Below are 24267 nucleotides of genomic sequence, written 5' to 3' on the forward strand. Positions count from 1 at the left end.
TGAAAGTATCAGCCCTTTCTTGGGAACATTTTCAAGACCTTGGTAATAAATTTTAAAATTAAACTACATTACCTTCCTTACGCATAAACAACCTTTAAGATCCAAAAGACTATTCAGATCATTTTGCAGATACACAGCTGGGTTCAAACTCAGCTGCTCGTTCTGTCTGACTCCAAGAAGCAGAGAAGCAACTGCTTCATAAGACGACAGTAACAACACTGCATGAAATACTGCATCTTTCAGTTAACCAACATATATTTTGGAAATGATCCATGTATATCTTCATGTATGATTTAAAAATTTTCTATTAAAAATACTGTATGCTGTTTATTACTTGCCTTGTCTCTGCCTTTCATTTTGTATTGGAATGGAAAAAAATATTTCATCTGGGAATTCCTTTCTTAGATGTCTAAGACCAGTAATTTTCACAGTGGGTTTTCCTCCTCTTTGCATCAACTCTGAAGACAGAGGCAAGACTTTTATAACTCTTACAGATACCTTAGGCAAAATCTTGACCCCAAAAGTTGTGTTGTGTTTTGCAAAAGGACACTGAATACTGAATGGCTGAGACACTGCTGTTCTTTGATGCATCTAGCCTTGCCTACCTAACAGTCATGTGAATTTCCACCAATACCCACAGGTACAATTACACAACTTCAGGAGAGCTTGGGGTAGATGCCTTGAGCCACAGTCTCATGATTGTCATGAGACTTTAAAAGGCTCTCTGCTATACTTTGCCAACTCCAATGTTTTGTCACCCCGGAATGAGCTACATACATTTCTTCTGAACATACAGGATAACTCATACTCAGTTTTCCGTTGGCAGAGGTTGGCCACATGCTTCCCTAAAAACAAAGTACTGCTCTTCATACAACGCAGAAAACTGTCATCTTCTTTGGACCCGAATCTCCAGGGTTCTGAAGGACCCAGTAAGCATGCAGGGCTTCCAACATGAACGTCTATGAAACACCTTGAAAAGGAGTTCCAGCAAACACCTGAATGATACTCCTGACAGACAGGATCTATGTTTAGGCTGCTTTTAAGGAATTAGCCACAACGAGTACTTGAAAATGCTGTTCTCGGGAATCTAATACGCTTATAATCCATGTCGGCAGCAATTCAGTCCTAAGTGCTGAAGCAAACAAGCAGTCTTGCATGAACTCATCAGGTGTTCATTACAACTGTCTTCATCCTGTGTTTTTTCACATCTGTTTCAGCAATGAGGGAAAGGCCAAATACATGTCTTCCTGTTAGAGTTTATTTATTTATTTTTCCTGTTGGCATTCATTCTTTGGTATATGGGAAGAGGATTTTGTTTTTCTAACTGCCATTTTGATTGCCAATACACAAATTCTCTACTTACTGTGTGACAAGTTCAAAGAGATTCTGAAGTGGATTCAGTTGTTTTCTTCCCTTTACATTTATTAGTACTCCTGTGGCTAAGTGCTGGGTTTCCACAAGCAGGTTGATTTGGTTTATAGATTGAGACTGAGAAGTCCTTGCCAGGGTGCTACACGCCAGAATGCAACCCCAATTCTGCTCATCACCCATGGAAGAGAAAGTGTCATTTGCTGGCTCTGAGAATGCTCTGCAGACTTGGGATCAGTAGCAAAATATTCCTTAGAAAAGCCTATCACCTGAAATCTGCGTGAGCTTAACTACTGTTTCTCGTGAGAAGAGCAGTGCTACGATTGCTGCTTTTGTCTGTGTGCCTCTGCAGTGTGTACCTGAGAATATGAACAGACTTGGGAAACATGTTTCTCCTTCTCCTTGCTGATTTAGCTAAGGACAGTGCACATCCAGGCACTGCTAGGAATAGACTTAGAGTGTGACTTCAGCCCTACAGTACCTGGAAGACCATCTAAAATGACTTTTAGATTGACACCTAAAACATGAGGTTGCATGTTTGACAGCTGGCTGTGTGACACCAGAGTGCCCAGGTGGCCAAGGGCTTCCTGGCTTGTGTCAGAAACTGTGTGGCCAGCAGGGCCAGGGCGGTGACCGTCCCCCTGCCCTCGGCACTGGTGAGGCCGCCCCTCCAACCCTGGGTTCAGTCCTGGGCCCCTCATGACAACAAAGACATTGAGGTGCTCGAGTGCACCCAAAGAAGAGCAACAGGGCTGGGGAAGGGGCTGGAGCACAAGTCTGATGAGAAGCGCTGAGAGCACTGGGGGTGTTCAGCCTGGAGACAAGGGGGCTCAGGGGGACCTTCTCATTCTGCACAGCTGCCCGACAGGGGCTGTAGCAAGGTGGGGTCAGCCTGTTCCCCAACTGAGAAGCAACAGGATGAGAGGAAACGGCCTCAAGTTGTGCCAGGGGAGGTTTAGGTTGGAGATCAGGAAAAATCTCTTCACTGAAAGGGTGGTCAAGCACTGGAACAGGCTGCCCAGGGAGGTGATTGAGTCACCATCCCTGGGAGTATTTAAAAAACACATAGATGTGAGGCTTAGCAACATGGTTCAGTGGTGGGCTTGGCAGTCCCGGGTTAACAGTTGGACTTGATTTCAAAGGTCTTTTCCAACCTAAATGACTCTATGATGAAGAGGCAATCAGCATCTCACCTTCTTCGCTATGTTGATGATCAATGCAGAGAGGAGGTAAGACGGCTCACTTCCATTTGTGCATTCCCTATACATCCCAATACCACCCATAGCTTCCAGTTACCAAATACACTATTTGGCTTAAGATGTATTACGTAGAAAAAAGTATCTAAAATTATTTCTATTCAGAAAAATGTTTGCTTAAAAAAAAAAAAAGACTCAATTCTGAACAAATTCTGAAAAGCAAACAAGGGTAAAGGCAAAAACCAAATTTGTGTATTTTAGCTCAAAGGCTAGAAGAGGAAATTTCACTGTGAGCATATGAAGGTTGAATTGATAAATCCCCTGGAGTAAGACGATGTTGCACAGATTGATAGGCATTCTGTATCTACAGTGAGGAAACCCCACTTAACAACTTCTTCAATTAGGTAGCAGTATTTACTCCATCTAATACTATCATATTAGGAAAAAATAGAAACTTTTGAGATCTTAACTTTTAAAAATCCTCAAAGTAATTAATTCTACGCTTCTGTGACTACTAATAAACTGTTTTCCCTTTTCTCTTCCTCCTGCTTTTTTCCATCCAAGATTATGCAAGTGTCTCTACATTTCTACATTTAGCTGCAAAATTATTTTGAATGCTGAATCATTAAAAAACATCCAGGTTAGTATTTACAAACAACCACACAATGAAGAAGTTTTTTTCTCTTTTCAATGGAGGAGGCACATTTGTTTCAAACTTCCAAGAGACAATGAATTAAGAAATTGTGAGAAAAGGTTCTTCAGTATAGAATATGTTTTAAGATTTTAGTTACCTATCCAACCAGTGAAACAGAACTGATTATCAATCTTTGCAACACTTTAAAATTCTAAGATTAATATTTTGGAATAACGATGATGATAATAATAATAATAATTATAATTTGAAAGTTTTTAGTGAGACAGGCACATACACATCACCCACCACCATTAACGTTAATGATCAGCTGGGAATAAATCTCTTAAATTATGAAAATTACAATTAAGAATTACCTTGAGTTCCTGAAGCTGGTCAGGTTCATAGAGCTTTGGAGACAACGCTTGGGCAAGAAAAGCATCAAGTTCCTGGCGACGAAGTATACGAACCCCTGGCCACTGTACCATATACCTACGGAGAAAGCCCATGATTATTCAGAAGCTTCCCTTAATATGTAAATAAAATGGTATTTTATGTGATCAAAGTCACCAGAATGCAACAACAACAACAAAAAATATCTTTTTTTGTTGTCTAGACCTGAATAATTAAAAAGGCCAAGTCACTAAACAGATCTGAAGTTTGTATTTGTTTAAATTCATATGGAATTTGTGAATCAGTTGTGCAAACCCTGCTTCCAGTGAAGAAGGAGAGGACAGGCTGCCAAAATAGAATTTAAAACATAAGTGAATTCTGATACATCTAAGAAGAAAATAATATGGCTTACTGATCTTTGTAAAGATTAATGGTAAAAGGACTTTGTGAACATGTTTTCCAGATAACCTGTTCCTCAGAAATTATCGAGTTGGTGAATTTTATGCTCATCACATGTCACAGGAGTGAATGTGTCCAAAGGAAATGAGAAGCTCTGCTGTAAGATACCATTTGGACTGGGTTTTTTTGTATCCTTACTATCGTATAAGGACACAAAGACTTTGCTCGCAAGGCAAGACGAAGTTCAACAGAAGTGAAGACAAATACACATTTATCACTCTCAAAAATGGCTTGAAATTTTTCATATGCAACATGTTAACCTTGGATTCTGCAGATTTATAAGCTAGTGATATTGAAATAATCACCCCTTTCCAAAAAGGTAAGCATCTCCCAAACCTCAGTCAATTTTCAATCTAAAAATTAAACAGGTAAATATTTTGGACCTTGTGACTTTCTCTTTGAAAAGCTGAAGCACAGAATTAATACTTTAACTGTTGGTTATCATCGTATCAACTAGAAGAACAATTCTAACACAGGGAATCTAACACATCACAGGCAGAGTATCATTCACATAAACTTGGCATCCCGACATGCTGCTATGCAGCTGATCTCTGAAGAACTCTCTCTTTTGCTTTACAGCTTCATCAACACAGCCTCCACGACCCCAAATGTTATTTTTCAGCAAGTTGAAGCCCAAAGTATAGTAAGGGTAAACTAATTCAAATGCTACAGTGGCCTCTTATCAACACAAGATATTTTTATTTTCCTCCTCCCTTCAGTCCTCTAGAGACCGAAGAAAGAAACGCTGAATATACACCATGCTTTTAAGACTCCCAGCAGCAGTGTTTTAAGAAGAAAACAAACCCCTTGTCCTAACGATGTTGCAAATATGAATTAGCACTTTCTATACTCATGATTTAATACAAAGTTAAGTATGTCAGAAAGATTACACAGTAAAACCTTTCCTTCATTCTGTTTTACTTTAAGGTAACACTGACCTTAGTACACAACAGAGCACCATAAGATGAGTGGGCACGTTAGTTGGATTGAGCATTGCTGGTGTATCTGATCTCATACAGGCCAAAAATGCCCTCATTCTTCGGTTCTTGTCTTCTACTGCTTTTCCCAACCACAGCTTCTTCAGATTAGGACAGGTCCATTCCCTGAATGCAAGTGCTTCCACCAGCTCAGGGGTTTGAGGAGATTTTCCTTTGTAAGCAGCCCATTCTTTAATTATCACTGGTGAAACTATAAAATGGCAACAGTTAAAAGAAAATATTCTGAGTTAAAAAAAAGCACGTATTTAAAACTTTGTATGCAAGAGGTTTTTATCCAAAAAGCATCACTTTGAGACTGCGATAGATACCAGTGGTCTGGATTGCACTGCCAAATTGGTAAATCAAACTCTGTATTGGGAACACCTTTCAATTGTGATCACTCAGAAATTAAGTGCACGCAACCAAGTGTACACTAGGAATGTTATATTAATATTTTCAAATTAATCTACAACAAAGAACTACAGATATTTTTCTATAACAAACAGCATAATTTGAAAATGCATTTTCCCCCCAAAATATCTGTGTCATTGATCAAAACCCTACAGTGACAAATAAAAGCAGTACATAAATACAAATATATTCCATATGCAGTCTTTTAAGAACAATATGATCCTAGTGATTTTATTCAAATCAGATTTAAAACTTCCGTTATACTTGTTTGTAGTTGTTCAACTACTGCAATGGAATGAGATCTCAAATATGGGTGAGTTTCAGTGGGGTTTTTTTGCCTAAAAAATTTACTAAACATTACATAAGCCTCTCGATTTACTGCACTGCTTTATATAGACACATTAGTATTTTTATGTTTGCTAAGCTCCCTTTCATCCACATCGAAACAAAGACTGTCCAACTCTATATTGCTTCTAAATCATCTCCCTTTTTATGTTTGAAGGCAACCAAACCAGAACACAAGTTTTAGAAGAAAAAAAAAAAAAGTAAAAAAAAAAGTCAAGAGTGAGAAATGATACTTTTGGCCTTGGAATGACCCCAAGTTTGACACAGCTCAAAATTCGTTTGCACCCTTCTTAACTCAGAGCCCAGTTATGCAGCGTGGAAAGATTCAAGGAGCTTGTTAGTGAAGTTTCAGGTTACAGCCCAGAGAGATTCACTGCAGGGGCGCAGACCTGTCCTTTCTGCTAGAAATTGTTCTGTTACAGACTGAAAAGCCAGTACTACTAGTGCCAGGACAGCCCTTGCGGCTACAAAGTCTCGTTCAGAAATCAGACATCAGCCTCACGAGTAATTTTATAGTTAGAGGCAGGCAAACCATGGAGGAAGTGATGATCACGATTGAAAAAAACAACCTCCACAACATCCCAAAGCACACGCATGCTTTTCTGGAATAAAACTAGTCTAGCATTACAGCTAAATTTCACAGAGCTTAGGATAAAGTTTGACAAAGGTAACATGCAGCAATGGAAATAAATATTCTGATATATTTAGTTGGTAGCCTCACTACAAAATCATGTTCTATTTTGGTTGCTACCAGTTTTCATATGCCACCAAGCTATGCAAGATGGGCTTTAACAGCCAGCAGAGCTACTCTGTTATTTGTGCATAGTTTATTACACCTGTTTTCACTTCTTGTTTAGGCCTGGGACAGTAATCATGAAGAAATAAAAGGATGTATTTTATGTAGGCTTTCAAAGACTTGTTTAATTGCTTTAGGTCTCAGAAGGAAGAGATACTTTTGGAGCCAAACTTCCTGGATCTCTCAACAAACAGGAAACACAATGAAGCTACTACAAAGAGCAGTTGAGTCTCTTAGCAGTAAAACAGAACCAAAACCATTGACAATTCACATAAAACAGTTGCGTTCTGGAGTTTGTTTTTTTTTTTTTTTCCCTTCAACCTTCTTTTGACAATGGAGGTGATATTCCTAGCTACACTCACTTTCTCTGTTTGGCTGTCCCTCCCGTCCTCGAGTTTAGAAGAAGTGAGTATTTTGTGTTTCCTATTTTCAGTCCTACATTTCAACATTCAAATTTGGTTCAAAGCTTTTAATCTGGGGATGACAACTTCCATGACCTACAAGGGTAAGGCCACAGGCAGAGTACCTCAGTTTGCTCTCCAAACATAACATCTTCAGCAACGTGCTACTTGTAGAGGTCACAGTGGAGATTCACCCTGGCTTCAAAATGTTGCAAAGTAATGGTTATTATGGGAAAGGTAACCACGCTTCCTGCAGAATGGTTTAATACGAAGGTCACTCTTGTGGACCGGCAAACTGTCCTCTCTGAACCATGGGGATGAGGAATTATAGCTGTATCAGCTGACAAGTAACTGTAGCACTGTTCACCCAAATTTAGCATTTAACATAACAGATGAATTGAGGACTTGTCCATATTCACTTATTTCTCCAGGGCATTTCTTACACCTTTGACAACTGTACTGGGACTGCTGCCAAAAACACTGTTTTCCTTAGCTGCTGAGCATCTCTGTCCTCAAATGAACGTTTGTGTCTTCCTCCCAGGACCTCCACTTGGAGATAAGTAACATCTACCCTGAAGACTACATCAGCTACAACAAACAATCAGGATCAGAGTGTGTTCAGCCACACCACCACAGTGTTAATTATACTGGTTTTCATACTAAGCTTCCTCTTGCTGCTGATCAGCAGATTTGAATACTCAAAGTAGCCTATGCAACTGCACAATATATTGACATCTGCTTTGACCATCACCCTCATGACACTTTCAGGTCAATCCAAGCAAAAGGGTCAGTGTCAATCTGGACTAGGGTAACCTGCTTGATAAACACGTGAATGCTGTTACAGCTGAAGTCTGCTGCTGCAGGAGGCAACAGCATCCGGCGTGCTCAAGCTGTCTGTTAGAGCCCTTATGGCTAACTACAGCTCAGGTGGTTGTGCTATTCTCTTTGCATTTTTTCCCATGAACTGAACGTGAGGTACCCAATACCACTAGAAGATAAGCTAGCTAATGCAGATTAATCAAGCCTCATTTTTAACCTTATAATCTTTACTGACAACACAGCTTGAGCTAAGCATGCCTGATTTTGCAAAAGGGCTACTGCCCAAAAGCTACAGCTTTCCTTCTGGCAGAAACAGCATCAGCTGAATACATTCTTGCCTGGAGAACAGTACATCACAAGGTGGCTAGGCTTAAAAGAAACCTTTGGATCCAACCAGAGTTATTACAGCTTGCTACAAGTGTGAGTTTTTCCACAGAGTGGAAAGGGCAGATGGTTTCATATACACATGTTTATCAGGACATGGGAAATAACCTGTTTCAGAGCTTGAAAAGAAAAGCAAGTCAGACACTTGGTTTTCTTCTCATCCAGAAGGAAGGGCAGCAGAGCCAATGCCGTGCCCTTGGCAACAAACGCACAATCAAGAACTCTGTGATTCAATTTTTCATATCCTCTGGGAGCAGACATGAGGACATGCACAGCAAAGGCATTACTTGGCAGACGATTATCACTGAAGAACCTCACTATCTACCCCTTCCAACAGATCTGCTGTTTTTCAACTACATAAAAATAATGATTTAAAAGATGGGAAGTCATCCATTTTATGAAAGATCCATTATCCTGCTGTCTATATATTTAGTAATAATACTGATGTGTCAGTTTATTACGTATTTTTCATACCCTCCTATAACCCTTGCATGCAAAATATACTTGCAAATTATGAATGCACAATTACTATGTTGCCAGTATTATGGTTTGTGCAACAAATATGACAGGATTTTAGGTATTAATATATTCATTATCTCTTCACATACATCTTAAGGACAATATAAATTTCTTTAGCAATTAATTTCTTAATCCTCCTCATTCTTACATTTCTCTTAATTGTCTTCATTACTGTGTTTCATAACTCATTCATTTTCGAGAGCAGCAGAAAAATTAAGACACTGAAGGAGAATCAGCATCACTTACTGTGATAGCCTGGATCCTCAGAAAAGTTAGCAAGGCCTAACAAGTGTGACTAATCAATCCGAGAAATCTGCTCTTGCCACTTAGGACACTATTCTCTCCCTGCATCTTGCACACCCTGCCCAATTCTTGCTACTTTGTAAGAGAGGTGACCAAAATAAACGTGTTCCTGCAACACAGCCCTTTCAAACCACATGCTGGCATCTTCGCTCAAGTCCATCTTTACTAGCATTGTTAGCTTTACAGTGAACCAACTAACTTTTGGGCAGACGTTCTATTTTTTTATTTAAGAGCACGATCAGTCCTAAGATGGAAGTAGGTCAGTAGCTGAATGTGTCCTGCAACAAGATTTGCTGGAGCTCCTGTAACTAAACCAAGTCAGCAGTAGTGTTCTTAGCCTCCACTGAGAATAAACCTCTGAAAAGCAGTATAAATGAAGAGAAAATAGAGACTATATAGACTTCCCCAGTAGCCTACAGAGAACATTCTAGGTTTACAAAATAAGAACATTCTGAAAACTGAAGCAGACCTTCAGCACTCAGCTACTTCACTCCCCGCAACAAACACTGCAGTGCACTTTTAAGGACAGGAGTCTAAGGAGGATAAATGAATGCTGCAAATGTCACTATTTTAATCCTGAAATAACCTTATCACCTGAAATACTATTACGTTGTGTGAGTTTAAAGAATTAGGAAGTTTGAGACAATGTGTGCTGAGATATTATTCAAGCAGGGTAAATATTAATTCCCACAAAATAACTTTTTTTTTGGTTTTTTTCAACATCGCTGGAAGATTATCATCTTCACCATGAATATACAAAAACATTTCACAATTAAAAATGGAAAGAGAAAAGGGAATGAACATAAAAGTTTACAACTGATTCTTATTTTTATCCTTTTACACATGAAGACTGTGAATGATGCTTTCATACATTCTAAATATCTGATTCTTAAATTCAGCCTGGCGACAACACACTCCTATATATAAATACTTCTGCTGCTGCCGCCGTTCACTTAATGCTTTAACATTCCTTTAACCTTTGTAAGATGCTACTGTAAAGTTCAATCATTTCCCTGTATGCATTTCATTATAAGAAAAACACTGCAGAATGAGGAGGTTGAATTTTCTGGAATGACAGTAATTCCTGGAAGCAGAAGGCTTAAAAACACAACTTCCAGATTAATATGAAGATTAACACTCATTCCTCTGATTTAGCAAAAGGATCTCTTGACAAGCCTGATTGCCAAAGTTTAGTCTGTCTTCACCCATGCCTACCTTTACTTACATTACTCCTGACTTCTGTGGGTTTTAAAACAAGTTTTCATATGCCAATACCTGAAAGATGCTAGAGACTTGCAAATTTCACTGAAGTAAATTTAATAACACATTCGGGAAGGCAGGGTAAGTTAACATATGCACCTCTCATTTTTGAAAGTAGTATGCAGATTTGTATGCATATGCACAGAAGTTTCTTATAATCCAGTTCCACCATATTCTTTGAAAATTACATCACAAACTGACATTACTTGCTGCAAGCCTGACAGCAGCTTGAGCATACATTTTAAAAACAAAGCCCAGAGCTTGCTTAGAAATGGTAACATTTTAAGTTCTTAAGCTACTACAGGAAGTAAAATTGCAAATTAACATCATCTTTATCTATTATCCATGGGATCAAATAAGCCATAAATTCCTCCAGCATTAGCTACACTGATGAAAACCTAGGAAATATTCTGATTCAAATCATGGTACACATGGATATGAAAACATAGCAGAAGGAAGAGAAACAAAAACCGGTTTGTTTCCACAGTACATACATTCTGGTGGAAGTCTGTTCTTTCTAAAAGCAAGTCTTTCAGTTTTCTTTCTGCTTTCTGCCAAACTAAACAGGACTCCGTAAACATACTGACGAACTGGCCTATAAAGGAGAGCAGCAGGAGGCAGGTCTTTGTTGGCTTCATCTTCTATAGAAACGGCAATTTTGATTTCACCCTTTTGCATGAAAGAAAGCAGAAAAATATGACATGTATAGTGAACAGAAAGTAGTTAGATATGCATGGTAACTCAACACAGCTCTAACATATATCTCACCTAGTCAAGAAAACTGATTCAGCAGTAATGTGGGTCTTTGGCATGTGAAGGTAACACCAGAAGAGAATTAGCCTACATCTACTAGCTTCCCTCCATTTAATCTCCAGGCTCTGATTATCCCTGTAGCTTTCCTCTTTCTGTTCTCCATCACACACCTTTTTTTTTTGTGTGGACAATCTACAGGTAAGGATTACCTAAATATCGATTTTCAAATATGGACACTTTGAGACTGAGACAGTACACATGAAAATACAGTAATGTGCTTTTAGACAGTCCAAGCACATTTGAATCTGATCTAGATTTTAGACCGTTAATTCAAAAAATATTCAGGCTGTCTAAGAACACCAGTGTTTGGTGCAAGGATCTGAAACAGTATTGGGAACTCACTGTAAAAAACAACATTGTGAGAAGACCTGATAAAAAAATTGTAACAGGGAATTACATAAGTAAGGTTGGTTTTGAATGTATATAAATAAAGCTTTAGCATTTCATACTTTTTCAGAAAAAAAGCATGAAGGAACCTTCCAACATTCTCTCTCAAAACAGCAGCAACATCTTATGTTTTCTATGTCTGTGCATCAAACCATGTTAAGATTTTCTTGGAAAACAACTGACTTCACTGCATTGCTCCCAAATATCAGAGATTATTTTCAACACTGACAAGCAAGCATGCTGTTTTGCTACTTTCACTTAAAACAACAAGTAAACTGTCCCAGTAACAAATACTGTAAATGACATCTTGGAGTGATTACATTAGGATATCCTCAGGTTTAATTCAGACAGTGCTTCTTTAGGTATGAGGTATGTCTAAAAGGTCTCTATACATTAACAGCAACATAACCTGGAACACCTCTACATGCCAATTTCTAAAGAATCTCGTAATTATACAAAAAGGTATGTCTCAGTAAAGTATACCCATGACATACTTCAGGTCGCCTGGGCATACTTGTCCAAAAGCATTTCAGATAGTGGGAAAAGAAAAACAGTCTTAAGTAGTACTGATTTATTTTTTTATGCAGCCATCTCTATAGACTGACATTTTTTCCTGTGTTTGGAGATGGTTTCTCAAATGCAAGCATTTAATTCACTTCCTCCTGGTGTGAGATATGATGCACCAAGTTGGGGGGGAGTGTTGATCTGCCAGAGGGCAGGGGCTCTGCAGAGGGGCCTGGCCAGGCCGGGCCGATGGGCCGAGGCCACCGCATGGGGTTCGAGGGGGCTGAGTGCCGGGCCCTGCCCGGGGGTCACACCAGCCCCAGCAGCGCTGCGGGCTGGGGGCAGGGGGCTGGGAACTGCCCGGCGGGGGAGGGCCGGGGGGCACTGGCTGACGGCCGGCTGGGCATGGGCCAGCGGTGTGCCCAGGTGGCCAAGGGCTTCCTGGCTTGTGTCAGAAACTGTGTGGCCAGCAGGGCCAGGGCGGTGACCGTCCCCCTGCCCTCGGCACTGGTGAGGCCGCCCCTCCAACCCTGGGTTCAGTCCTGGGCCTCTCATGACAACAAAGACATTGAGGTGCTCGAGTGCACCCAAAGAAGAGCAACAGGGCTGGGGAAGGGGCTGGAGCACAAGTCTGATGAGAAGCGCTGAGAGCACTGGGGGTGTTCAGCCTGGAGACAAGGGGGCTCAGGGGGACCTTCTCATTCTGCACAGCTGCCCGACAGGGGCTGTAGCAAGGTGGGGTCAGCCTGTTCCCCAACTGAGAAGCAACAGGATGAGAGGAAACGGCCTCAAGTTGTGCCAGGGGAGGTTTAGGTTGGAGATCAGGAAAAATCTCTTCACTGAAAGGGTGGTCAAGCACTGGAACAGGCTGCCCACCCAGCCACCTCCATTCCTGGAGGTATTTAAAAGATGTGTATTAGTGGCACTTAAGGACATGGTTCAGTGGTGGGCTTGGCAGTGTTAGGTTAGGTTTATGGTTGGACTCAATGATCTTAAGGGTCTTTTCGAACCTAAATGATTTTGTGATTAAACATCAAGTAGTATTTAAATGTACTAAGAATATTTGCCTAGGCAAAGTGCGAAACAGAACTGGCATCAATGGTCTTCACACACCTTTTGATTCTTCCCTACTTTTCTTTGATGAAGAAGCCAAGAACGTGACAGCAACACAAGCTATGGTGCAAAACACACACATGGGAAATCGGAAATCCAAACCTCAACCTTGATGCAGAAACTTTGCTATTTACAGATTTCAAATTCCTGCCTGCAGTCCTTGTTGCCGTGAAGCAGATTTTTTAAGATGAATATAAGTTAATAGGAATGCCAACAGTGCCATTTTGCTAGATGCTGAACAAATATGTACATTGAATGGGCTTGATGAGAACCAGTACTAGGAGTTTTGAACACTAAAAAGGGGAAGAAGTTTAAAGTTGTCTTATGCTGGGACTCATCTCTTTGTATGTAGAAGGAACAACAAACAGGTCTTTTGAGAGTACATTAAGTCAAATACGGAGTTGTGCAGGAATATCACTGCTCTGTGTCCTTCCCTGTTCAACACAAAGCAGACTTCAGCAGCTTCCAGACACAATGAAGCAGGTTATCACTGCCTATTTCTGTAAGAAGCTCTCCCTTTGCTTTTTTTTTTCCCCACTGGACACACTGAGTCCTAGGCTGCGTGAAAATGCTTGCAGCTTACCTGGGGATCTGAAGGCTAGCACATAAAATAGCCAAACCAAGAAAAAAACCAAAAAAAAGCCATCAGAAATGTTCTTCCAAACTAAAATGAACAAAAATTCAGAACATCGTCGAGTTCATCTATAATTGTGTTTTCAGACTGCACAAAAGGGATTTCTTATAGCTGCTATGTTCCTATCAGGGCTAGCTAGCAGGGATGGGAGGGATCAGATTGTGAGGGAAAACAATCTAAGTATTTTTGAACACTGAAAATAGAAAAGACTTGGCACAGACACCAAAGCACATACGCAGGAGTTTTTGGATGGAAATGGGCTCTATATAAAAACACTTGGACACATATAAACACACACATACAAAGACATATACACACATGTGTAGAGATACAAAAATATCCACATATATTCAGGAAAAATGATTATTTTTGTAAGTAAACACTTCTAATTACAGTCATTTCATATTTATTGGAACAATGTAACTAATGAGATCAGTGGTTACAAAACAGGGGGGAAAAATTGTTAGAAGCACTAAAACGGACCAAAACTTAAAGCATTAAAAAGGATGTACATTTATGATACTCTTTAGACAGAAACACAATTGCAATTATCTTTATAGAATCATTATTTCACAGTATGTAATTTTAAAATGTCATACCTTGGTTAGGACATGAAAGATGTAGGGATACATTAACCCCTTCTTGTGCCTGTGTTCTGCCACTCTTAATACTTCAGGTGCTACAGGAGGTAATGGAGGGGTAGTAATATCCATGTGGTTTCTAGTGGGCATTGACAAGAGGCATGGGATTTGTGGATTACTGGTTTGATTCCCTTTGACATCAGCTGCCTGACTTCCTGAAGAAGCACTAGAGGAACCTTCTGCCTATAACAGAACACAGAAAATAAAGTACTTTTGAATGTGTACGGAAACATCCCAGGATCCCAGCCAAGAGAAACAGCAAATTTCCTTCTTCACCCACAGTGAAAATAGTAAATCTTCACGTCATGTTGTATGGGTATATAGAAAACATTAACAAAAGCTGGCTAAAAGATTTTCAGAAAACATAAACTTTTAGACAACGGTTGCTAGCAGAAGCAAATTACTGAAAAAATAAATATAGTAAAGCTTTAATTTATTAAGAGCAACAGAAATTATTATTTTCTTTAATTGTTAATTGCACAATACAAAAGGGACACTGATGACCTCTTAATGAAATGTGAATGACCTCTTAACTATTTCCAAGATACTACCAACTAAATGGGTTAACTGACAGCCACAAAGTCTGAAATTTATCAAGACTTCCATTAACACACACCTCCTCAGTTTGCATTTCTAAATGAAGCAAAAAACCCTACATAGTTCAATTTAAAGACATTTAAAATATAGTGTCTGAACTCAAAAGCCTTATAAAAGTTTAGTTGCTTTTGTCTGATTTTTTTGTAAACTGAATTTTTCTGTCTAAGAGGATTGTAAGAGAAAATGGCAACATTTTCTGACTGGAAGATCAAGTGGCATTTTATTCCACTTCTAGAAAGGTAGTTCACAAATTTATAGGAAAAGTATGATGCATAAAAACATACTGTAAAGCTCCCAGTGAATAAGCCTTTTTTAAGCATTTATGCTGTATCTCTCGTAGATACTACCAAAAAAAGTAGACTTAATTCCTAAAAATCCTTGTCTTCAAAACTGAAAGCTGTTTTTACCTTAAGGGTTCATACTGGTTTTATACCTATAAACTATTATAGTAGCATTAAATACTTTTGAGACAGAAATTTGTTTACTTGATATAACATGCATGAGTATTTCCAGAATTTGTGTAGAAAATTTCACATGCTTCATGAGACTTCAAAAGCAAAGCTGAAACAGAAATGGCCAAAGCCATGAAATTTCACAGAACAAGCAACATAAAAATAAGCCCAAACAAGCTCAGCTTGTTTACTTCAGGCTCTCAGAAAAAATACAAACTTGCATATGAAACCAAACAAACCCATGCAGCTTCCAAAAACCTTCTCTAGAAAGGTGCATATTAGTAAAAACATGCTTGAGCAAAGTATCAAAGGGGCAACATTAATTTCAGATTACATTTTAAGCACACAATCAAAGAGAACATTACTGAAAGATGAGATTTTAGCATTGGTAATCTAGACCTCATTTTATGTACAAAAATAAAAACATACAGAAGAAAAGGTTAAAACTTGTAAACCACAACACTTGAACACAATAAACTAATACAGAATGGTTTTATAAACACACGAGCTATCACAGCTCTATTAAATCTGTATTATATTATCAAATATTTATCACTTTAAATATTTCTGTCCCTTTCTTCTACTACTCCAACAACTAGAAGTCAGTGATACTGGACCAGAAAGAGAAGTTTACAGAACTGCCAAGTACTGGGGACATGGAAGGAAGACAAAAAACCCCACAGATGCTAGCAACTCCTTCCCCATTTGCAGTGCTGGATCTGCTCCAGGGATATTCAAACACCTAAGCTGAGGAATTACTGCAGTTAAAAGTTTGGGGTTTTTCTTTAGTAATATACATCCACCCAAATGAGATGAGCATACCTTTGTCATGTATAATCATGCAGTGAGACAATTATGAGCAAAGAATTTTAAGTCAAGTGGAAGTAGTGTCAAGACTGCTGCTACTGGTCTGATCTATGCTAGATTTTCAGCATTTTAAATTACCTCAGAAATTCACAGCGTACTCAGCTGAATCTTGAGGAAATAGTTCTTTTTTTAAATTGTTAATATATACCTCTCTAGGAAATGAGTTCATCTACAAAATGTACTCATCATCCTCCCTGTCAGGCTCAACAGATGCAGCTCTCCTCTCCTGCTACTGAAGACTAAGAAGTGGTTTGATACTAAAAAAAAACCAAAACAGGCAAGGAAAACTCACAAGCATTTATAAATTAATTTGGATTCATTTAAGTGGGACTGCATGTATACATCTATTGGGAAGTTTAATCACTACTCATACAGCTACTTCTGCATGTATGAAGACAGGCGGTGCAGCATGTCCCACCCGTCCATCGCCCAGCTTCAAGGAGGCACTACTGCCACCCTGGCTACCCGCCCCCCCTCCGCAGGACACGGGGCTGTGCAGCACACACGCAGGGCTGCAGCTGGGATGCACTGGGCTTCCTACATGGCCCATAATACACAGAAGAATGGAATGTAATAGGTCAGATTAGCATTTGCATATGGTGACTAATCTGCAGGCAGATACAATTATCGTACGGGGCGTAGTCTGCAAAAATAATAACCACTGATGGATGAAATCATCAGCTTGATATTTTCAGCACAAAGCTCAGGCTTACTGGAATTTCCATGCCAAAGGTACAGGAAAAATGTTCTGTTTGTCTGCAGTGTAACTAACTGGTAATTGGGTTTTTCTGACACAAAATTAGTGGTGTAGAGTTTCCATCACAAAGTTCTGGAGATACTAAGTGCAAAGGCTTTGAATGTTCTTTCCAAACACGGTTCAACCTTGGAATACATACAGACCATCATACTCTTAATTTGACAATAGTTTCAAATCTTGAAGAAATTTAATAGGATAATGTTAAGTCTCTATCAAGGGCTTAGTTATCCCATCCTTACTCAGTTAAGTAGCAATACATTCTAACTGGTTCCATGGAGCTACTTTATATATTATGTGAAATTCATACCAGGCGGTTATAAAGGACTTCTAGCCCTCAGCTGAGCTTTAATACACCTATAATGGTCTGTGGCTGTGTGCTAGAGCTGTTCTCATTACACTGCAGGTTATGAGACATGGACTTTGAACCCAGGGACACTTGAGACTACTGTACTCCTTAATAAAAACTAAAATAATGCACTACTATAAACACAGACAGCAATAGCTAAGGATGAGATGGTTAGCTAGTGAGTAAAAAAGTTTATTGATTTCCTTCTATTTTATATTTGGTATTTACTAACACAACCCATTTATTTTTCATTTGTATGTATACACTACAATATTCCTTGGAAAACTTCTTACTGTGCTTTAAAGCTGTTGTTTTGTAATTCAAAAAAATGTGTAAAAGTTTACACTAAATCCTACAGATCAATATTGAAAATTCTACTCAGGACTTTGCTGTAAAGCTTTAATATAAAATAAAAAATTGTGATGTTTGGAACGTAAAGAATTACCTTTGTTTGGTCTCCCAGCTCTCCACGTGCTTGACTTTCCGACTGGGTGCCTGTTTTCTCCCAGCCTATTTTGTTCCCACTGACATGGCTGAAGGACAACAAAGGAAAACACAGTATTAAAGTGCTCTTTAAGATACAATGGGATAAATACTTGGTGACTGTTATTGCTGTGGGCCGGAGCCTCTGATTTTAAGGGATGCTTTGTATTAGAAATGTCAATTTGTAAGTCTTGAAGAGACTTCAATACCAACATTCATTCATTTACACTATGTCAACATGTGGATTGTATTTAAAAGCTGTATATTACAATGATTAAATAATGTTCATGCAGAAAAAATTTTTGATTAAATATCTATCACTATGCCAAGTAACTTCCCCATAATTAGAAAACTGCTTCTCCAAACTGCGATATAAATTACACTGTCTACATTTCAGTTTCTGAATTTATTCAAGATTTATGGCATAAAATGCGTAAGGCAACACTATAAAAATGCTGAAAAATATACTATTTTTTCTAAAGCAGGTACATTTCCAGTTCTACACTGCATGGAAACCATACAAACTTACTTGATTTACTAAGCAAAACACATGATTATATTTAAAGTGGATAGCCTGCACCAAAAAAGCGAAGTCCAAGCCATCATGCATACTTGCAGACACACTCAGTATTTAATACCCAGTATTAACATACTTACACTATTATACACAACCCCATACTTTTAGAGGCAACCTCAGGCTAAATCACACTGCTAAAGCCCCAGGCTTTGATTCTCACACGGTAAGCCACTACACCTAACAAGACAAAGGTAAACACAAACTGCCGCTGTTCAAATTTCCTTTTTGTGGGTCAGGAAGCAGTAATTAAATGAAAGTCTGCACAACGTTACTGCCAAGGCCAGACATATGATCTAGAGGAAGCCAGAAATACTTCCACAGTAAACAAGGCACATTAGTAGAACAGAGCAAAAACAATTCCACTGCTGCTTTGTCCCACGCGTGGCCTGTCAATGAGGGCTCTTAAGTCACTGTCCTAAGTGGTGAATTTCTGACATTCATACTAGGTTTCTGTGCAAAGCCACATTATCCCAAAATTTAAGCGGCATAAACATTACAAATTCAGTGAAGTTTTGTAGTTTTTAGCTACCAAAATTTTTATGAATTATACTATGAAGTAGGAATATTTCTTTCATACCACCTAAAGAACCTGAAGGCTTTATGACATTTACCAAAACCTCACTCTCTCCTTCTTTAAATAAAACATAAGGGCAGAAGTGGAAAAACACCCAACATTATTTGGTTTTGGATTTCTGCTTGTTAAGGAGCAAGGCAACTAGAGTGAACCATGGATGTGTCTGCAGTCATAGTGACCTAAAACTATTTTTTAAGGTCTATCATATCACTAATTTGCAGATTTCTTGCTTTCAGGATACTGGTGAATGACTCTGAACGTGAATTTATTTTAACATAAGCTGAGTAAGAAAACACCCTCATGAAAAACTTACTTCACTGCACCTCCATTGCCTTCATCATTGTCGGAGGACGAAGATGTAGAAGAGGCAGGAAAGTAGGTTGAATCCACATGATTAGGGCTCCCACTCTGAGCTGGATTTATTGGAGAAGATCGTTCATACAATGGTGTATGTTTTCCTTCGTGAGGAATGTTACTGTAGTTGTTCTGCTCAGAAAGACTTTTTCCACCTGTTTCCAAGGTGATGGCTGGCTCAGAGAGACTATATGGGTATGGACCCTGACCTTGGGCCCCACCCTGATTGGACATCTGCTGGGCCTAAAATAAAGTGATCATTCTTAAGTGAAGGTAACAAAAAGGCTTTTTTTAAAAAACAAACTATTTATCAAGTGGCATTTTCCAAACACACACGTTAAAACTCAGCCATCTTGAATATCCACAAGAATTGTTCTGCCGGGGTCTACAGCATCACTATAGTTCCAGACTTAAAATTCAATCAGTGAATCCCCATGCTAAAAAAAGTTAAGATATACCTTGGCCACCTAGATTTTAATTTGATGAGCACAGCAGGTTTCTCCCAAGGAGAAGGGCAGAGGTCTATACTTACCACAGGTTTTGCTTGTAGTGAGGTCTGTGGAATGTTAAGCATCTGAGAAGGAACATATGGTGGCACTATCCCAGGCATACCAAACTGATTTGGTCTGGCTGCTGTATTGCAAACAGGGAGGGGAAAAAAAGCAAAGGGGGGGGGGGGGAAGAAAAAAAGAAAAGAAACCACTCATGAAAACACGCACTGACACAATTGCTATCCTTTTTATCCTTTTGCTTTTATAGTTTATTTATTCTTGTTCTGTTAGCATTACTGTTTTCTAGTATGCCTTTAAATCAGTTTCATTAATTTTTGTCTTTTAATAAAAATACTTTGTAGCTTGTGAAGTCTATTTTATTTGTCTCACCTCCTCTCAGTTCTTTCTGTCTCTCACTACTGCACATTTCTATTCTACCTGGGAATTAAAGGAAGCTTAAAAGAAAAAAAAAAAAGCCTAAGATGTCATAAAGGAGGAGTTGGCAAAAGCAATGTCACGCAGACATGTAATGCTGGCATTTTCTATCATTTGAATATTTGACCTAGATTAGCCTTAATGCCCTTTAATGCAGGTCTTTGACTGTAACTAAAGACACCCCACAAAAACCAAGGAAAAATCTGTATTAGTATACCAGTATGGTAACTGGAAATTTGTAGAAAATTTCAGCTCAAATTATGTGTTAGTGTTAAGAATGAGGTACATGTAGTAAATCCTGTGATCATACAGTTAATTTGTAAGCCTTGAGAATAACCAGTAATGCCAAAACAATTCATGGCTGCAATTTAAGCAGGTATGATATGACATAAAAACATCAAAGACTATAAAGGGATTTCTAAAACATGTCAGATAAGTTCATTGAGAAACAGGAAACCAGTTTTATGGAACAGAAATAGAAACTGCCCTCATGATTGGAATCAGTCACCAGATTTCAATTGTTTACACCACCATACTCTCAAGTGTCCTAATGGCAGAATCAATGCAGCAATAGCTACGAGGAAAATCAGTCCAGGTTGCTCTCCTCTTTTTGGGGAAAGAGCACCACTTCTGCATGTGTCCTGTGAAAACCTTCTTTTGAAACCTCATATTCAAGGACCAATGAAAATTGCCAGAGAATAGAAATATTTTTGTAAGATACTGCTAATAATACTATTTCTGATTTAGGGTTATCCCAGATTTTAGCTAAAATGAAAAGCCTTATTTCTTTGATTACTTACCTAGGTAATGTGGTGGATGAAATGGCATAGGTTTATTAGTTGCCGAGTAATAAGCAACTGCTCTCTTAAATCGAGTAACTTTGTCATCTGTTCTAGACTAAAATAAAAAAAAGATCAGTCAGGAGCAAATCCAGGCATGTCATCTATAGGTCAGCACTGTACTGTAGAGCAGTTAATGTATACCGTATCACACACGGTATTAACGCTTATGGACCCTTGAAGACTACAGCACTACTCCAGCTCAAGAAATATCACGTCAATCCACGTAGGGATAAAGCTTGAAAATACTGACTTCCTGATTCTCTGATTCTCAATGTCAGTGCACAAAGCCAGACCACAAAACCCCTTTAGTTAACAAGAATTTCATTTTAAGGCACTGAGGGTAAATGCAGTATTTTTTCCTTAAGAAAGTGTGGAAAGTGAAATTATGGTATCTGAGACACTGCATATACCAACAGATTTCTATTACCAACTGATGCAAAACACCACTTTTAGCGAATGCAATTCTTCAGCCCAAATGTATAGCACAACTGGTTAAAAAAAAAACAGACCAACCGATTTTTTGCTTTATACTTTACCTGTGAATGTTGAAAAACATCTTTTGCTATGGCATCCAAATCAGTGGTGTCCTGAATATTACGGACGTAGTCAGCTACAGCTTTGATCACTACGTCACAAGGTGGTAAAACTAACTGGTGAGCACGTACCTATGCAAACAAACACATGCCAGTATGAAATAACAGGGTAGCCCAAGATACTTCACTTACAAAGCAGAGAACTGACCTTTTTATTTATTGAAAACATATTCAACAAATTCCATGTTGCCAGATTTAGTAGCTAAAAATTTTTGAGCCTTCCACCTTGTTTTTAGGACTTCACCTTAAACAATGACTCATATGTTTTTCATCTACAGTGTATTTATATGTATCTATGTGAAACCGCACCTCTATGCAAATATTTGCTGGTTAAATATCAGCTCCAACAATAAACAAGATCAACAATGCCAATTACTTTACTGCTTTGCAGTTGGATATTTTCTCTAGTGCAAAACACTTTATCTGATGTGGATACATCAATTTTCTATATATATATACATATATACACACACATATGCCAGGAAATGTTATTTTGATGCAGTTTACGTTCTATTCTGAATATAAAGTGGTATCAGAATTGATGAGAGAGATCCACTGGGAACAGGAAGATCTCTATGCACACAGAAAAGGGAGGATCTGAAAAACAAATGCAGAAAAGGAGTATTTCGAGGAAACTTATTTTCAAGATTCTACAGAAATTGGTCTAAATATTTTTACTTGAAGATTACATAGTTTAATAATTTATGTTTTCAAATTTTGTATATTCCTTTATCTGTAGTAATAGCTTCACATTATATATAACATCTCAGGCAAGAATTTTTTTTCTCTTTTGTATCATACATCAACAAAGAACGATATATCGATTGGCCTTGTTGCTATGATGTGACATAGTTACTTTTTCTTTCAAGCATTTCAATATCAAGATGGTTACAGGGCTGGTTACTCTTCTTGCAGACGCAGAGGAAATTCCTAAGATAATTCCATTGATAAAATAGTTTCAATATTCTGACATTAAAAAACCTGCCATTTCATCATCCAGCGATGGATGTATCTGACCTCCCATATTGACCAACTATTTTAAACAGATAAGAAACACGCACTTAAATGCATGCTAAAAATTGCCCTCGTTTATGACCTGAGCTGATATGAACCATAGATTTGTCTACAAATCAGAGTCCACCCTACCGTCTACTCAAGCTGTTAGGAAAACAAATTCCCATTGATTCACTGGTCACTGACTCAGGCCATGGATTTGAAAAGATAAGAATCACTTTGGACTTTGTAGAAAAAGACCTCTCTTTGTAGCAAGAAGAGCGAGCTGGAAGAACTTTGTGGGACCATGTCCAAAGCCCCTACAGATGAAGCTCCCGCAGCTCAGCGACTAGCAGCTGCAGATGGATGCGCTGTACCAGAAAGTTCTAGGGTCAGCTCTTTGGCCTGATCCCTTCTTGTGTTCACATGGAAAGGAGGGGAACTGGACAGTTCTGGAAACACTGGACTTCCACCTCAACATTCTCAATAGGCTCCTCTTGAAAATAAAGTGAGGATTATTCAGTATATGATTATGGGAATTACTGCTCTTACATGCCCTGTGTGATCCTGTCTGCGTTACTGAAACCTCAGGTCAGGCGACCATCCCGGAGTGCTGGGAAATGAAGAGCAGCGTGCGGTGCTGCTGGCTGGGTCTGCAGCACTAATCAGCTTCAGCTCGTTACCCTCCCTCTGTGCGGCACAACGCGCACGCTCGGAGGGGCAGGAAGGAGGTCTCCAACTATGTGTCCTACATTTTAGAGGATGCCTGAGGAATTTATAAAAATTCTGTTTAGAACCTTTGTACAGTTCTGGAGCACTACATCTGTGCCTATAGGGGCAGCAAGGTTTTTTTGCTTGTAATATATTTTCATCTGCCTACTTGCAAAATTCAGGCATTCAGGGCTGGAGAGTGCTTTATTATTAACTTTATTTATTATTTATTATAATTTATTTATTATTTCTAAGATAGGAGAAAATGTGAAAAATCATTATGCTTGCATTCTACACACAGGTATAATAGCTTTCTAGAAAATACTGCAATTCAGTCTTGTCAGAAATGTTTATGCAAAATTCTGATTAATACTTCATTAGTTTTATCTTTGCAACTTCAAAATCTGTACCAGGAGCCATTTTTATTTTATATGGCGTCTACCATATGTAATTATTTTCTTTCCTGCCCTTATTTGATCCTCTCATTATGCAGTTTCTTAAGACTGCCACCTTCATATTTAGACCATGGAATTTTTGCCCAGATTCCCATTTTTATTAATTTCCCTCTCTAATATCTGCTTTTTGCAAATGTCAGGATCTTCATTCTGGTCAGTCTCTACCAGAGATAAGCTCCAGATTTTATAAGCCTAAATTAAGAACAGTTCTGTTTAGTGTAGTCAGTGGCATGGTAATTATTTCTATTTCAGATAGTAAATTCTAAATTCTCACTAGCGTGCATTCCGAATATATACAACAGTACTAAATATGGATCACATTCACATATAAGTTTACAGTCACAAATACTGATGACAAAATTTTGCACCCAGTATCTGCAAGCAGA

General features: G+C 38.6%; 1 protein-coding gene across 4 annotated transcripts in view; it reads right to left on the minus strand.

Moving 5' to 3' along the window:
- Window positions 1-24267, minus strand: part of FAM120A (family with sequence similarity 120A) — a 55967-nt gene that overhangs the window by 13565 nt on the left and 18135 nt on the right. For 3 of the 4 annotated variants that reach the window (XM_037383677.1, XM_037383681.1, XM_037383680.1), the window contains exons 4-12: window positions 21666-21794; window positions 21088-21184; window positions 19894-19994; window positions 19321-19604; window positions 17819-17906; window positions 14313-14537; window positions 10757-10931; window positions 4986-5235; window positions 3573-3687 (exon numbers count right to left, since the gene is read on the minus strand). In XM_037383677.1, the coding sequence (XP_037239574.1) occupies window positions 3573-3687; window positions 4986-5235; window positions 10757-10931; window positions 14313-14537; window positions 17819-17906; window positions 19321-19604; window positions 19894-19994; window positions 21088-21184; window positions 21666-21794 (1464 nt within the window). The remainder of the gene's footprint in view (window positions 1-3572; window positions 3688-4985; window positions 5236-10756; window positions 10932-14312; window positions 14538-17818; window positions 17907-19320; window positions 19605-19893; window positions 19995-21087; window positions 21185-21665; window positions 21795-24267) is intronic. The other variant, XM_037383679.1, reaches the window with a different exon arrangement.

The sequence above is a fragment of the Falco rusticolus genome, chromosome 4, assembly GCF_015220075.1.
Source record: "Falco rusticolus isolate bFalRus1 chromosome 4, bFalRus1.pri, whole genome shotgun sequence".
NCBI classification, from domain to species: domain Eukaryota; kingdom Metazoa; phylum Chordata; class Aves; order Falconiformes; family Falconidae; genus Falco; species Falco rusticolus.